At 37.2% G+C, this 13,231-nt stretch overlaps 1 protein-coding gene across 5 annotated transcripts in view; it reads right to left on the minus strand.

Moving 5' to 3' along the window:
- The window catches only part of DOCK10 (dedicator of cytokinesis 10), a 2,208,289-nt gene that overhangs the window by 37,100 nt on the left and 2,157,958 nt on the right, over positions 1-13,231 (minus strand). For all 5 annotated transcript variants that reach the window (XM_069618176.1, XM_069618179.1, XM_069618177.1 and 2 more), the window contains one exon: positions 1,347-1,485. In XM_069618176.1, the coding sequence (XP_069474277.1) occupies positions 1,347-1,485 (139 nt within the window). The remainder of the gene's footprint in view (positions 1-1,346; positions 1,486-13,231) is intronic.

Below are 13,231 nucleotides of genomic sequence, written 5' to 3' on the forward strand. Positions count from 1 at the left end.
GAGTAGGAGTTTCAACCACCACTCATCCCTGTACTCCTGCAAAGTAGTAGTGATTTCCTCACAGGGTCCCCCAAGGATCTGTCCTGGGCCACTGCAATTGACCTTTTATACCACCTCCATTGGAAAAAATCATCTCCTTCTTCACCCTCACTTGCCATATGTTGCGATGCCCACATTTTCTTCCTATTCCTTGGAATCACCCATGACCTTCTCACACCTCTGTTTCTCAGGTATCAAACACTACAAAAAATTTCAATGTTTTATGCTTAACTCCCCAAAGACCAAAATAATCTACCTTCTTTGTCACTATGTTCAGCCCCTCCATTCATTCTACATCTCTTTCCCCCTTGAAATCCTACCACCCTCAGCTATAAACTTTCTATCCATGCATCAACTCCACTGCAAACACTGCCCAGCTCAAGATCCTTAACATTAGGATAATCTGCCACCTTCTTATGTCTATTTAGCTAAAACTTTAATCTCGACCCTGATACTCAGTCGACTTGATCGCTACTCCTTGGTCTCCCTCTGTAGCCTTTTCACCCTTGCAATAAAATTGCTAACTGTGCTACTTGCACTTTATTCAACCTCCCTCATTCCTCTTCTACTTCTGCTCACTGACTCCACAATGGATCCATTTACCAAAGATCTCCTTTCTTCGTCTTGCCTTAAAATCTGTACATGTACTAGTGGATTCATTTTCCAGCTACTCCCACACTCACTCACTTGGCTCCAATTCGCTTATCAATCTATCAGTTCTCCATCCCCCTTTTGCTACATCCTGCTTCTGCTCTTTTGCTTTTCCACCATCCTTCCCTCAAATCTGTTAGTAAACTCCATCCATCTGCACTACCTTGAAAGTGCAAATAGCCACAAATACCACAGTATTTCACCAATATGTGCTCCCCATCATCTCTGTTGTGAATTATGATAATACTTGTATACACTGTATCATAATCTCTGTAAATAATTTAAGATAGTACAACTTTTGAATGATATATCAGGTTTCTTTCCCATTATTATGCAGGTGTTCAACCTGAACTCAACCTACTCATGTGCCACTTTGCTCTCTTATAATGTACCATGAGAAGGGGCTGTTTCAGGAACTGTTGCATTTTCCATCCACAACATTACTGTTTTAAGCACTCACTTTCTTTAATAAATAAAATACAATACATAAACACCAACTAGGACAACAGCAATGGTAAGGGTGATGCTATAAGAATAATTAAGATTGCTGTGTATTGGAGGACATTTGAAAGATGATAAGAATGTTACAGTGTCCTAGGAATTTGTATTGTCTTTCACCCAATAAAAACTTAGAAGATACATAAAACACAACTGACCTGTTCATCCATGATTGCCGAGAGTTCACTCAGCATGTCTTTATAATGAGACTTCATTTCTTCTTGATATTCCAACTGATCCTCTTTTATAAGGCGTTCATTGACCTGGAGAGCTTGTCCACATGCTTCTGCAAACTGTCTGTTTACACAACACAAATAAAAAACATAAAACAGTGACCTTCATTTGTGATGCACTGTTATTGGTTTCATGTGATTTCACAACATTGCCATTTTCTACTCAGGGCTGGAGCTACCAAATAGAACAGCACCAAGGGCACCATGTGGGGTGGATGGTGAACAATGCTTTAGGTAGTATAAATCCTATTAGAACCAAGCGATGGACAATCAGATTGTTACAAATTATCTGATTGGCCCTCGCCGGGTCCTTACCTGCCCGACAAAGCACCGGTCCAGCCACGTTGCTCATTCTTTCTTCTGCAACTGGCAGACAACTTTTTCTTTTTAATCTCATTTCAAAGGTTGCCAACGAAAAGGATAATGGACTACGTGTAGTCCCTTCGCGACATCCATGGCGGCCATCTTCTTTGTTTTCTTTTTTAATTTCCCTCTTTGCATAGCCACCATGGAAAGTAAAAAGGGATACGTATAGTTCCTTCACCCTGTTCCATGGTGGCCATCTACCAATTTCTTACACATCAAAAACCTTCAAGACCCCCTACAAGCAGGTTTCCGCTCCTGTCACTCCACAGAAACTGCTCTCATGAATGTGTCAAGCTTCATTGCCTCTGCTAAGCATTGAAACCTATCCTCTATCCTTATTCTCCTTGACTATCTCGTACCAACTCTACGTGGATGACACCCAAATCATCTTCTCTGATCTTTATGCCAAAATTGTCTCTCTGACATTAAATATTGGATAGCTTCCCACTCTCCAATTTTAAACTCTACCAAAACAGAGGTACTCTTCTTCCGCTACCTATTCAATTCCCACCTGACACTCTTCCATACTGTTCTTCAGCTAGAAACCTTAGCCTCATCTATGACTCTTCTCACACCTGCTCTACTTTCATATCCAAAACTGGAACAACAGCTCGCCTCAACCTCCTAAATATTAGGAAAAGCAAGTGCCTCATTCCTTTTAACACTGCCAAACTTCTCTTAACCACATTTTTTCTCCTGTAAACTGGCCTAGTGTTCCAGCATCCTCTTTGATCTCCCCAACTATACTTTCTGTCCTCTCAACAAGATAATTAACTTTGCTACCAGTACTCTCTTTGAACTCCCTCACTTCAAACCTACTTCCTAGTACTGTCACCAAGCTGGATGGCTGACGATGCAAAGAGGGCCAGATTTAAATGTATTCTCCTGATTCACCCATCTATCCATGGCAAGACAGCACTGTATCTATCCTCCTCTATTCAACTCTATAAGTCTTCTCGTAATCTCTGCTCTGCCACCTCGACTACCATTGTGGCTCCTCGCTCTCGCTTTGCTTCCTCTCGCTTCCACTTTTCTCTCTTCTCTCTTCTTCCTCCACTTGCATGGAATTCTCTTCCCTAGGACATCTGAGAAACAGTCCACAACACAAGGGTTTTGTCGAAACCAAACTAAAAGCCTACCACTTTGCCTCAGAGTTACCCTCTTAATGCACATATCATTTGCCTGCTAGCTAACATTTTTACCTCGCCTGTAACCTGCCTCTTTCGCTTCCTCTGCCTCCATTCTAGCACTTCACCCATCATGGTCCAAAGCACAGCTGGCCGTACCACCTACCTGCACTTAAACATGTCCAATGTTGGTTGTTCTTAATCTAGGTATGTCCACTTATGTATTGTCCCTGGTGACTCTTCCATTTACTCCCCTGTACAACCTGGTCAGAATGTTGGTCAAACTCACCCCATTTTAAGAAGCTCTTTGATTCTCATCAAATCTGATTTATCTATTGTATGTTCTTTTGTGATCAAAAGAGCATGGTTCCATGTATATATATATATATATATATATATATATATATTCAGTGAAAAAACTTTGTTAAAGGGACGTTATGGTTAAGTTGCGCTACTAAAAACCTATGAAATTCAGTGAAAAAACTTTGTTAAAGTTTTAACCATAACGTCCCTTTAACAAAGTTTTTTCACTGAATTTCATAGGTTTTTAGTAGCGCAACTTAACCATAACGTCCCCTTAACAAAGTTTTTTCACTGAATTTCATAGGTTTTTAGTAGCGCAACTTAACCATAACGTCCCTTTAACAAAGTTTTTTCACTGAATTTCATAGTTTTTAGTAGCACAACTTAACAATAATGACTTTGACTTTATATACATGTCATATGGGACTGACTAGATCTCTTCTTATGAACTTGATGTCCGCGAACTTATTTAATGTTCACGGACATGTTCGGAGAACAATACCACTACCTAAAAACTGTGGGGGTGGGGGGTGGTGGAGTATGTTTGATTGTTATATCATAATATAGGAACATTTAACAAATTCAAAAAGCAGCACACAAACACATTATATATAGTAATACATAAGAAATGTAACCCATATATGTAACACACTAACCATTCATTTAAATACAATATGTTCTGAAATGGAATATACCACAAGAAGATAAATTGGCTTCCAACATAATTACCTCACAGACACAACAGAACTGAGAACAAGACCAGACCCACTGAATACATAGGACTTACCTTACCAGAAATATTAAGTGTACTTCATTTTACTCATTTATTTATAAACTTTCTGTATTAGATTAAAAAATATATTATCTTTTTTTTTTTCTCACAGAAATGTCTAGTACTCTGGAATGGCTAGAGGACAATTTCCCACATGAAGAAATGTCATAAGATAGTGAGACTAATGGTAAACACTTTATAATATAAACCATTTATTTATAAAAAATTTTATATACATTTAACATATATATTATTTTTTTGTACAGAGCATACCAGAATAGAAAAAACTTCAGAAAACCCTGTTATGGATAACAGTCTTCACAATATAGAAGAAAAAATGGATGTATTGTTGGCTAATTTTAATAATTTAAAAACTTTTGTAAAAAATCATTTCAAACCAAAAACCTCATACCATTGCCCCACATGTACTTGTCCCTCCTCACCATATCCCAGTCAATTATCCCCAAACCCTCTCCATAATCCAAAACGTTTTGATGAGATTTCCATCCCTTCTTCACCTAATACCAATCATGTTGAAACCCCAAATTCTCCTGTTTTTGTTTCTGTTTCTGCCTCACCTTCTCTGTCATAAATTATTAATATATGTTAAATAAAGTTTAATTTTTATATTGTATTGTGAATAGTTTCCGTTTTTTTTTAAAAAAAACAATAAAAGTGTCCGCGGACAGTGCGAGTGTTCTGAAATGTTCGTACATAAACGAAAATGGAGGTGTCCTGAAGAACACCACACCTGTTCGTACTGTTCGCTAGCAAGTTGAAACTGTTCTAAGAACACATGTGGTGTCCTGAAATGTTCGTAAAGAAACAAAAATTAAAGTGTTCTAAAGAACACTATATCTGTCCGTAATGTTCGCTATCAACTTAAAACTGTCCTAAGAACACAATTGGTGTCCTGAAATGTTCGTAAATAAACGAAAATGATGTGTCCTGAACATCAGTACAACTGTTCGTAGTGTTCGCTAGCAACATGAAACTGTACTAAGAACACACGCGGTGTCCTGAATTGTTCGTAAACAAACAAAAATTAAAGTTTCCTAAAGAACACTATACCTGTCCGGTACTGTTCGCTAGCAAGTTCAAACTGTTCTAAGAACGCTATTGGTGTCCTGAAATGTTCGTACGTAAACGAAAATGGAGGTGTCCTGAAGAAAACTATACCTGTTCGTAGTGTTCGCTACCCAATTGAAACTGTTCTAAGAACACAATTGGTGTCCTGAAATGTTCGTACATAAACTAAATTACACGTGTCCTGAAGAACACTATATCTGTCCTTACTGTTCGCTACCAAGTTTAAACTGTTCTAAGAACACACGCAGTGTCCTGAAATGTTCGTTACACGTGTGACGCACTTTTAATTACTTCAGAACCCGAACAGTGTCCGTAGGACATCAATGCGCATGCGCTAACCAATCTCTGTGCACTTGGTGTCCTGCGGACAGACGCTTCCTTCGCGGACTAGTTCGCGAATGGATCATATGACCGCGCCCACGCTCATCGTGTGTCCTGAAATGCGGACACTGTTCGTGTCCCCGAACAATTTAAAAGTACATTTTCAGTTAATCCATAATATTTTTCAATAAAATCTCACCATGGCACAAGTCCCACATAGCAATCTTGAGTTTCTATATACCTTTTGAAACTTTCCGATCCTTTTTTTGTGTTCGATCTGTCCGCGGACAGTGCGCATGTCCGTGGACCGCGCACAAGCACCCATATAAAAGACCACACCCAAGAGCTTATTCCCATTGTGTTTCTGGCTATTCTTCAGAACACAGTGATTTTTGCTGCCACCTGCAGACTACACCATCATCGAGATGGCATCCTTGGCTGCTGAAATGCCACTTGGTGCTGCACCTGCTTCAGCACCACCCCCACCCCCTCCACCACCACCACCTCCCCAAGGGCCTGAAGAGGGGAACAGGAGTGAGGATGTGGAGGAGGAAGAAGAGGATGATGAGAATGAGGTAGAGGAAATCCCTACTACCCGCACTAGGTGTGAGTCTTGGGTGTGGCGGTTATTTACCATTCATGGGAATGGTCCTAAGGCTCGTGCGAACCGTGTTACCTGCAATGAGTGCAAAATGATACTCAGTCGCGGGAAGCACGGTAAGTACAGCTTTGGGACCACTACTATGAAGCGACACCTGAGGTCATTTCACTCTGGGGCTATTCGCAGGGTTGCACCTTGCGAAGAACGTAGCAGGTTGATTTCCTCTACTTCATCCTCTGTTTCTGATCCTGTCACCACAAGGACCACCATTGTGGGACAGCGTCTTTCTCAAGCTGCCTCACAGGCCATACAGAATGCTGATGACCCTTACCTTTCGAGGGTCACAGTTGTATGTATGTACTGTGACACAGTACTCTGCAGGGGGGAGCGACTTCAGAGTGCTTTTGAGACTATCGTCTCAGAGCACGAGAAGACCTGCTCACTACCCAAATAAAACCCACTCTACATCTTCCTCTCTCAGCTCGCCCTTTCTTATCCCCTTACCCTCCTTTACCCTCCTCTCCTAGTGTGTCGTGTCTGAAAAACCAAAAAAATACAAAATTACAAAAATCAAAAAAAAAATAAGGCTCTTTTCAGAGCCGCCTTTCCCAGTCAAAAAATAGAAGTGAAAATAAATGAAGCAGGGCTCTTTGTATTTTTTAGAAGTCTGCGGACAGTTCGCGAACATTAAAAAAATTGGGTTGCTACTCCATCACAAACATTGTAATTTTCTCTGGAAAGAAGTGGTGGCTCTGAAAAGAGCCTTTGGGTGGTGTTTGTAAGTCAAAAATTGTAAATGCTTAACATCTACTTCAAAATCGTTGTTGTAATTCCAAAAAAGGTCGCAATGCATTTTGTACATTTCTCAGAAAAATCTGATTGCCAGCATAAGTAAGATGGACTCCATCTCTGCGAAAAATGTATGTACTACAAAACATAATATTTTCATTGTGAAAAGAGGACATGCCAAAATCTCTTAGAAAGGCACAAACAGCCTTATTGACATTGCGCCTTGCTTTCTCCATTTGTGGACCAAATGAAGAAGAACGAAGCCACATTTGTCTCTGCGCAATCCGTGAAAATATCACTTGAGAATTAGGAATCATGTCCATAACCTTCCTAAATCCTTCTTTCATAGCAAATTGCAAATAAATTCCAGTCACATGACCTAAACTGTTCCCTCCACAATGAATTACAATTATGTCTGGATGTTGCTCTGTCTCAAAAGTAGCACAGAGAGGTAACAAGTACAACTACTTCATTCCACGTACTCCATGCCAGTGTACTTCCACATGTGGGAATCCAAGATCTACAGCTACTCCACAGCTTTCTGCATGCACCTTCAACCAATGTATCCACGAATCTCCTAAAATCCAAACAATCTGTTTTCTGAAACACACAGCCATAGCTATCTGTTGTTCTTTCAGCAAAAAGAGTATCTGAGAAAATCTCTCCTGGCACAACACACCCACCAAACTTTCCTGACCAATCCCTTTCAGTGCTTATTCTCATTTGCATGACTTCTGAACCCAAAAATCCCTGGATGTAACTCCCGATGTCCGCGAACTACCGGCATGTCCGTGGACATATCGTAAAATGAACAGCCCTTCTACCATTTCCACTACACTCTCTCTGCCATTCCCTCATTGGATGTACCTCAAAAATCACATGACCATGCACCAATCACATTCAAGACCTCTACATCTAACTGCATCATCATAGATCAGCACTGCAAATGTACTCTGAATCTCTCTGAGTACAAGTGTCATATCATTGGCAAGCAGCATCTACCAGAAATACTGTACAAGTTTTCAAGATTTCTACTTGCAGCTCCATGCATATCCATATGCATGAACACAAACTTCAGGTATGCATATTTTCTGTATAGTAGATGAATACATTTTCAAACAGACTTTTACCTTGCAAAATCTGTAAAATTAATTTACTGTACTTTTTTCAATTTCCTAAAATCAACTATCACTTATAAACCTTTATACTTTTTACTTTCTTTATACACACACACTCAAATCATGTTAAACTAACATTTTTTTAAATGAAATATATACACTACATATATTCAAACAAAATTGCATGCAAACACAATAGTAAAGATATTTTTTTTTGCTACAGTTAGTCATTCAATACAATTTGTTCATTAAGAACATATCATATGTACTGAAATGATGCAATGTATCTTATGTAAATAAATTAGTTTAATGGTTTTACAGAAGGCACTGAGGATTTCAGTTAAAAAAATCAATATCTAAATTAAAAACAGTGCTATATACAAACAAAGTTACTAATTTGAAGCTTTTACAATTGCAGTGAAGACCAGTTTCCTGAAAAGAAGCAGCCGAATTCGAAGAAGAAAGAAAAACTAAGAAGTTACCTGTTCATTAAAAAAAAAAAGTAAGTAAAATATCACCATAACATTTGTATTATTAATCAAATATACTATAACATTAATACAAGCTATTTCGGTTTCTAAAAATAGAGATTTTGTACCATTTTGTCCAAAAATGTCCATGTCTTAAACAGCGATTTACAGCCAGAATGGCTGTCAAATTTCTATTTTTGGACACACAAATTACCCAACTGAACCACTACAATTTTCATATTATAGAACAAACAACTGTTTTAATTGTATACATTAGATTTACTATTTGTACTTTTCCACACCACTAGCTTACTTTTTGTTTGTCATCTGATCCCCAGTTTAGTAACACATACATTCAAGAATACCTATCCCTACTAGTTTTAGTTCCCAATGCACAATCACACACCATTACATACATCTTTATCATCTTACTCAAACACTCATGCACAGCACACATACATTCCAGAACACCCCAACCCATATCTTCTTTATTTTTTTCAACAGACCCTAAAGAATGCCTACCAAAAGTCAAGTCCGTAGAAAGCAACGCAAAAGTAGAGCAAATGAAAATAAAGGTGTCCAACATAAGCATCCATCTCTAGCAGAATTTGTAAAAAATGTTGAAACAAAACAGCTAATACAATCATTTAGTGAAACACAAGAAGTTTCAAGTACAGCAACTTTGCTTCCTCTATCAAAATGTAAAACAAACCAAAAAACAATTAACAGAAAATCAGCTATCAGTACAGATAAAACTACTTCTTCAAATTTTAATTATGTGCAAAGTAAGCATACCAAGAAAAGTATTTTAGCCAAAATATACCGTCACAAAGTCCTTCAAAATCTTATAAAAACAGGAGAGAAATCAGGTTCAAAGCTTAAAACCTATCGTAGGAAATTAATCTTAGAAGCATTGATGGACAGTGCAATTCTTCTCAAAAGAAATGTATTTATTTTACTGTTAAACAAAATGAAACCACTAACAAAACTAATAACTAAATTACAAAAAAGACTTCTCAATAAGCGAAATATCAACAGAAAGAACTTCTTAAGTATCAGCGGAGGTGAATGGAATCACACTACAAGCACAGAACCATATTTTAATGAAGAAGCGTACAAACAAAAGCAAACAAATACAATTGCCATACATAGCAGTGGTCGAGGTTATGAAAAAGTGAATAATACCATAATGGAACAAGAAGTACTTCTTACAAAAATATGCCCTGAAAACTTAGAATTACCCCTCCATTCAACTGAATCAGAATGTCTAGTGTACAAATGGCCATGCACGTCAATGTGTAACATTCACAAACAATGTTTCAAATCTTTACGCCAATTCCTCAATAAATATGTAAAAAGCAAAGACAAAATCAAAATTAAATTACTGCAAAATATAGATACCTGTCCAGTGCGCAAGTACTCAGGACTACAAGGACATTCATTGGCCTGCATTACAGGACCTACTTGTAAAACCACTTTCCATGATATCAAAAGGATATCAACACATCATTCAACTATAAGAAATCTAGTCTATAAACTGTACTATGCTAAAAGTCCTGCTTTAGCACTAGCAAAGTTAAATAACATCCTTCTACATGGTACAGCAAAAGACCTACTTGAAGAAATTCACTATATCCAGAAAAAATATATAATAAACACATACAAAAAAGAAATACTAAAATTTAAAAGTACATCAGCTGAAGTACCAAACCATGTATGTTGCTGTAGAATTTTTTATAAAAGTAACACAAAAACTGTGGATCTATCATACAAAATAGAAGACAATGAAGATTCTAAATGGTTTGAATTAGCTCTCTACCTTGTAGCAGAAAACAAATATGTAATATCTGAGCCCTTAATACTTTGCAGTTATTGCACTACAAAACTTGACAACAACCAAACTCCTTCACGTTCTATCACAAATAATTTGGAATTATACCCAGTACCAAAACCTCTACAACAACTTAATTTATATGAGAGCATCATAATTCAGTACACCCATTTCAAGCAATAATACGCCTTCAACCAAAAACAGCAAAATTACCTCCCTCTGAATTAGTAAAAGGCATTCGTGGAAAAGTAGTTTATTTACCATTAAATCTAAAAGAAAATGTGCATACTCTAGGAGTGCAACGTCCAATGCAGCAATCTTTAATTATATTAGTAAATTGAGTACCTACAAAAGACAAAAAAATATGGCAACAGCTGGTAGATTTATATAAAGTTAGACAAGCCTTCCAATATCTTAAAGAGAATAATGAATATTACAAAGAAATTAATATTGAAGAAAACTTGAAAGATACACCTGAAATAATTGAAGAAACACAAGAAGCTGGTCAATTTGAGCTACTAGATCCTGCTACAATATCAAATACTTTAGACCATTATACAATTCATACTTTGCACTGTAATGACACCGTACAAGATGTACTGGAAGCTTACCAAATGCGTCAAACAAAAGAATCGCCAATCAGTATATGGGAAAAAAGTATAGAAGCACGTGCTTTTCCTCTACTCTTTCCTACTGGCAAAGGAGGAAGGTATGATGATAGACCTATTCAAATATCAGCTTCAGAATACCGCTCATTACGGATGTATTCTGAAGATCCCAGATTTAGACAAAATGTGGAATACATATTCCACCTACTCTTTGAAAGTGAACTAGCAACTTTATGTTACGGAGTTGCACGCATATTAAAATCAGGATCACACTTTCAAAATATGACAGCTACACAATTATTAGAGAAAGTGCAACAAAAGGCTCATCAAATATTACAAATCTATTAGCAAATATGCGTGGTACTAAAGAGTACTGGTTGCGACGTCATGGAGATGTACGTTGTATGATCAGAAACCTTGGTCCACCCACTTGGTTTGTTACATTAAGTTGTGCAGAATATGCATGGGAAGATTTACATGATTTCCTACGCATATCAAATAAAAACGAAACAAACATAGATATTCTAACACCTGGAGAACTTTGTTCTTTGGATCCTGTTAATGTTTCAAGATATTTTCACCATCGCTTCATTGCTATGCTACATTTTATTTGTAATAAAACTGTTCCTCCCCTTGGAGAAGTGCAACACTTCTTTTGGAGAAAAGAATACCAAGCCAGAGGAGCACCACATATCCACATGCTTTTATGGATTAAAGATGCTCCTAAATTTGGTCGAGACAGTGATGCCACTGTTTTACAGCTTATTGAAAAATATGTCACTTGTGAAAATTCCATCAGAAGCCACAAATAGTGATCTTCGTGCACACATTTTACAATTTCAAAGACACAAATGTGGAAAATATTGTCGTTGCAAATACAAAAACAAAGGCAAATACTACACCAAATGCCGATTTGGTTTCCCTAGACCAGTTACAAATACAGGTCAAGTAAACAACCCCATGTCTTCAGTTAGACATAGTGTTAAAGGTAAGTCACCTAAAAATACATATTACATAAAATGAAAAGAAGAAGAAAAATATATCAATGATTATAATGCAATCATTGCCCACTTATGGAATGCAAACATAGATGTGCAGTACATTGCAGACAATTCTATTGCAGTTGCACGATATGTCACAGCATACTTAACTAAAGCAGAAAAGACAGAGCTCCAAGACCTCTGGAATGACCTGTCATCAGATAAAACAGTATCTCAGAAATTATACAGCTTGGGCATAAAAATGCTCACCCATAGAGAATGTGGATTTTATGAAGCAGCTGATCGTTTAACTGGTACTTCATTGTATGGTAAATCTGAAAATATAGTATGGCTAAGTCCAGGTCCAGCTAAATCTAGAAAAAGAGTTCTAAAATCATATGAAGATATAGAAACAATAGCCAAACATGATCCCAACAGCCAAGACATATTAAAAAACAATTTATTGGACACATACTACCAAAACAGAAGTAATACTTTGGAAAACATGTGTCTATACCAAATAGCCCAAAACTACACATACAAAAATAATATGAAACCTGATGAAAAAAAAGGTAAATATAGAGTGACAGACTGTGAAGGCAGCTTAGTTAAACTCACTAAACCAAATTTAATCATATCAAATTGTCATTGAAGACTCCTCAACATAAAGAAGTATATTACATGTCCCTGCTACAACTCTTCAAACCATGGAGAAAAGAAGAACAATTACTAGATAACTATGACTCATATGAGGATGCTTTCAAAGCAAATGAAAGCACTATAACTGATGTAAACTTTACTCAGTACAAAACAATGTTGCACAATGAACAGCAACATGAAGAAGAACTCCAAGCCCAACTAGATAAAGATACTCCTGACAGTAGTCAACCTTCTGTAACAGGAAGCCAAGAACCACTGGGAGAACCACTAATAACAAATGAGGCAGAATTAGCTATGATAGAAGTAGAAAACACCATGTGTCAGTATGAAGATAAGGAAGTCTTAACTATACTACAATCAAAACTAAACAATGAGCAAAGTAGCATTTTTCAAGAAGTAACAAAACAAATTGCACATGGTGTAAAACATGAAAATAAAGAATGTTCCTGCCATAATTATAAACCTATACTACTGTACGTCAGTGGTGAAGCTGGTTCTGGCAAAACATTTCTAATCAAAATCATTAGTAAGTTCCTTCAACAATTGACAAACAACAAACTGTCAGCTGTTGTCACTGCCCCCACAGGTTTAGATGCCTACAACATAGGTGGTGTTACATTACACCGATTACTACTATTACCAGTAGAACACCAGAACAAATTAGACTATTACAAACTTTCTGCAGAAGCTGCAATGGAATTACGCAGAGTATTGAAACAAATGAAAATGCTACTAATAGATGAAGTGAGCATGGTCTCCAACCTGATGTTAGCTT

Source organism: Ambystoma mexicanum, chromosome 10, assembly GCF_040938575.1.
Source record: "Ambystoma mexicanum isolate Mex_15411 chromosome 10, UKY_AmexF1_1, whole genome shotgun sequence".
In the NCBI taxonomy this organism is placed as follows: Eukaryota; Metazoa; Chordata; class Amphibia; order Caudata; family Ambystomatidae; genus Ambystoma; species Ambystoma mexicanum.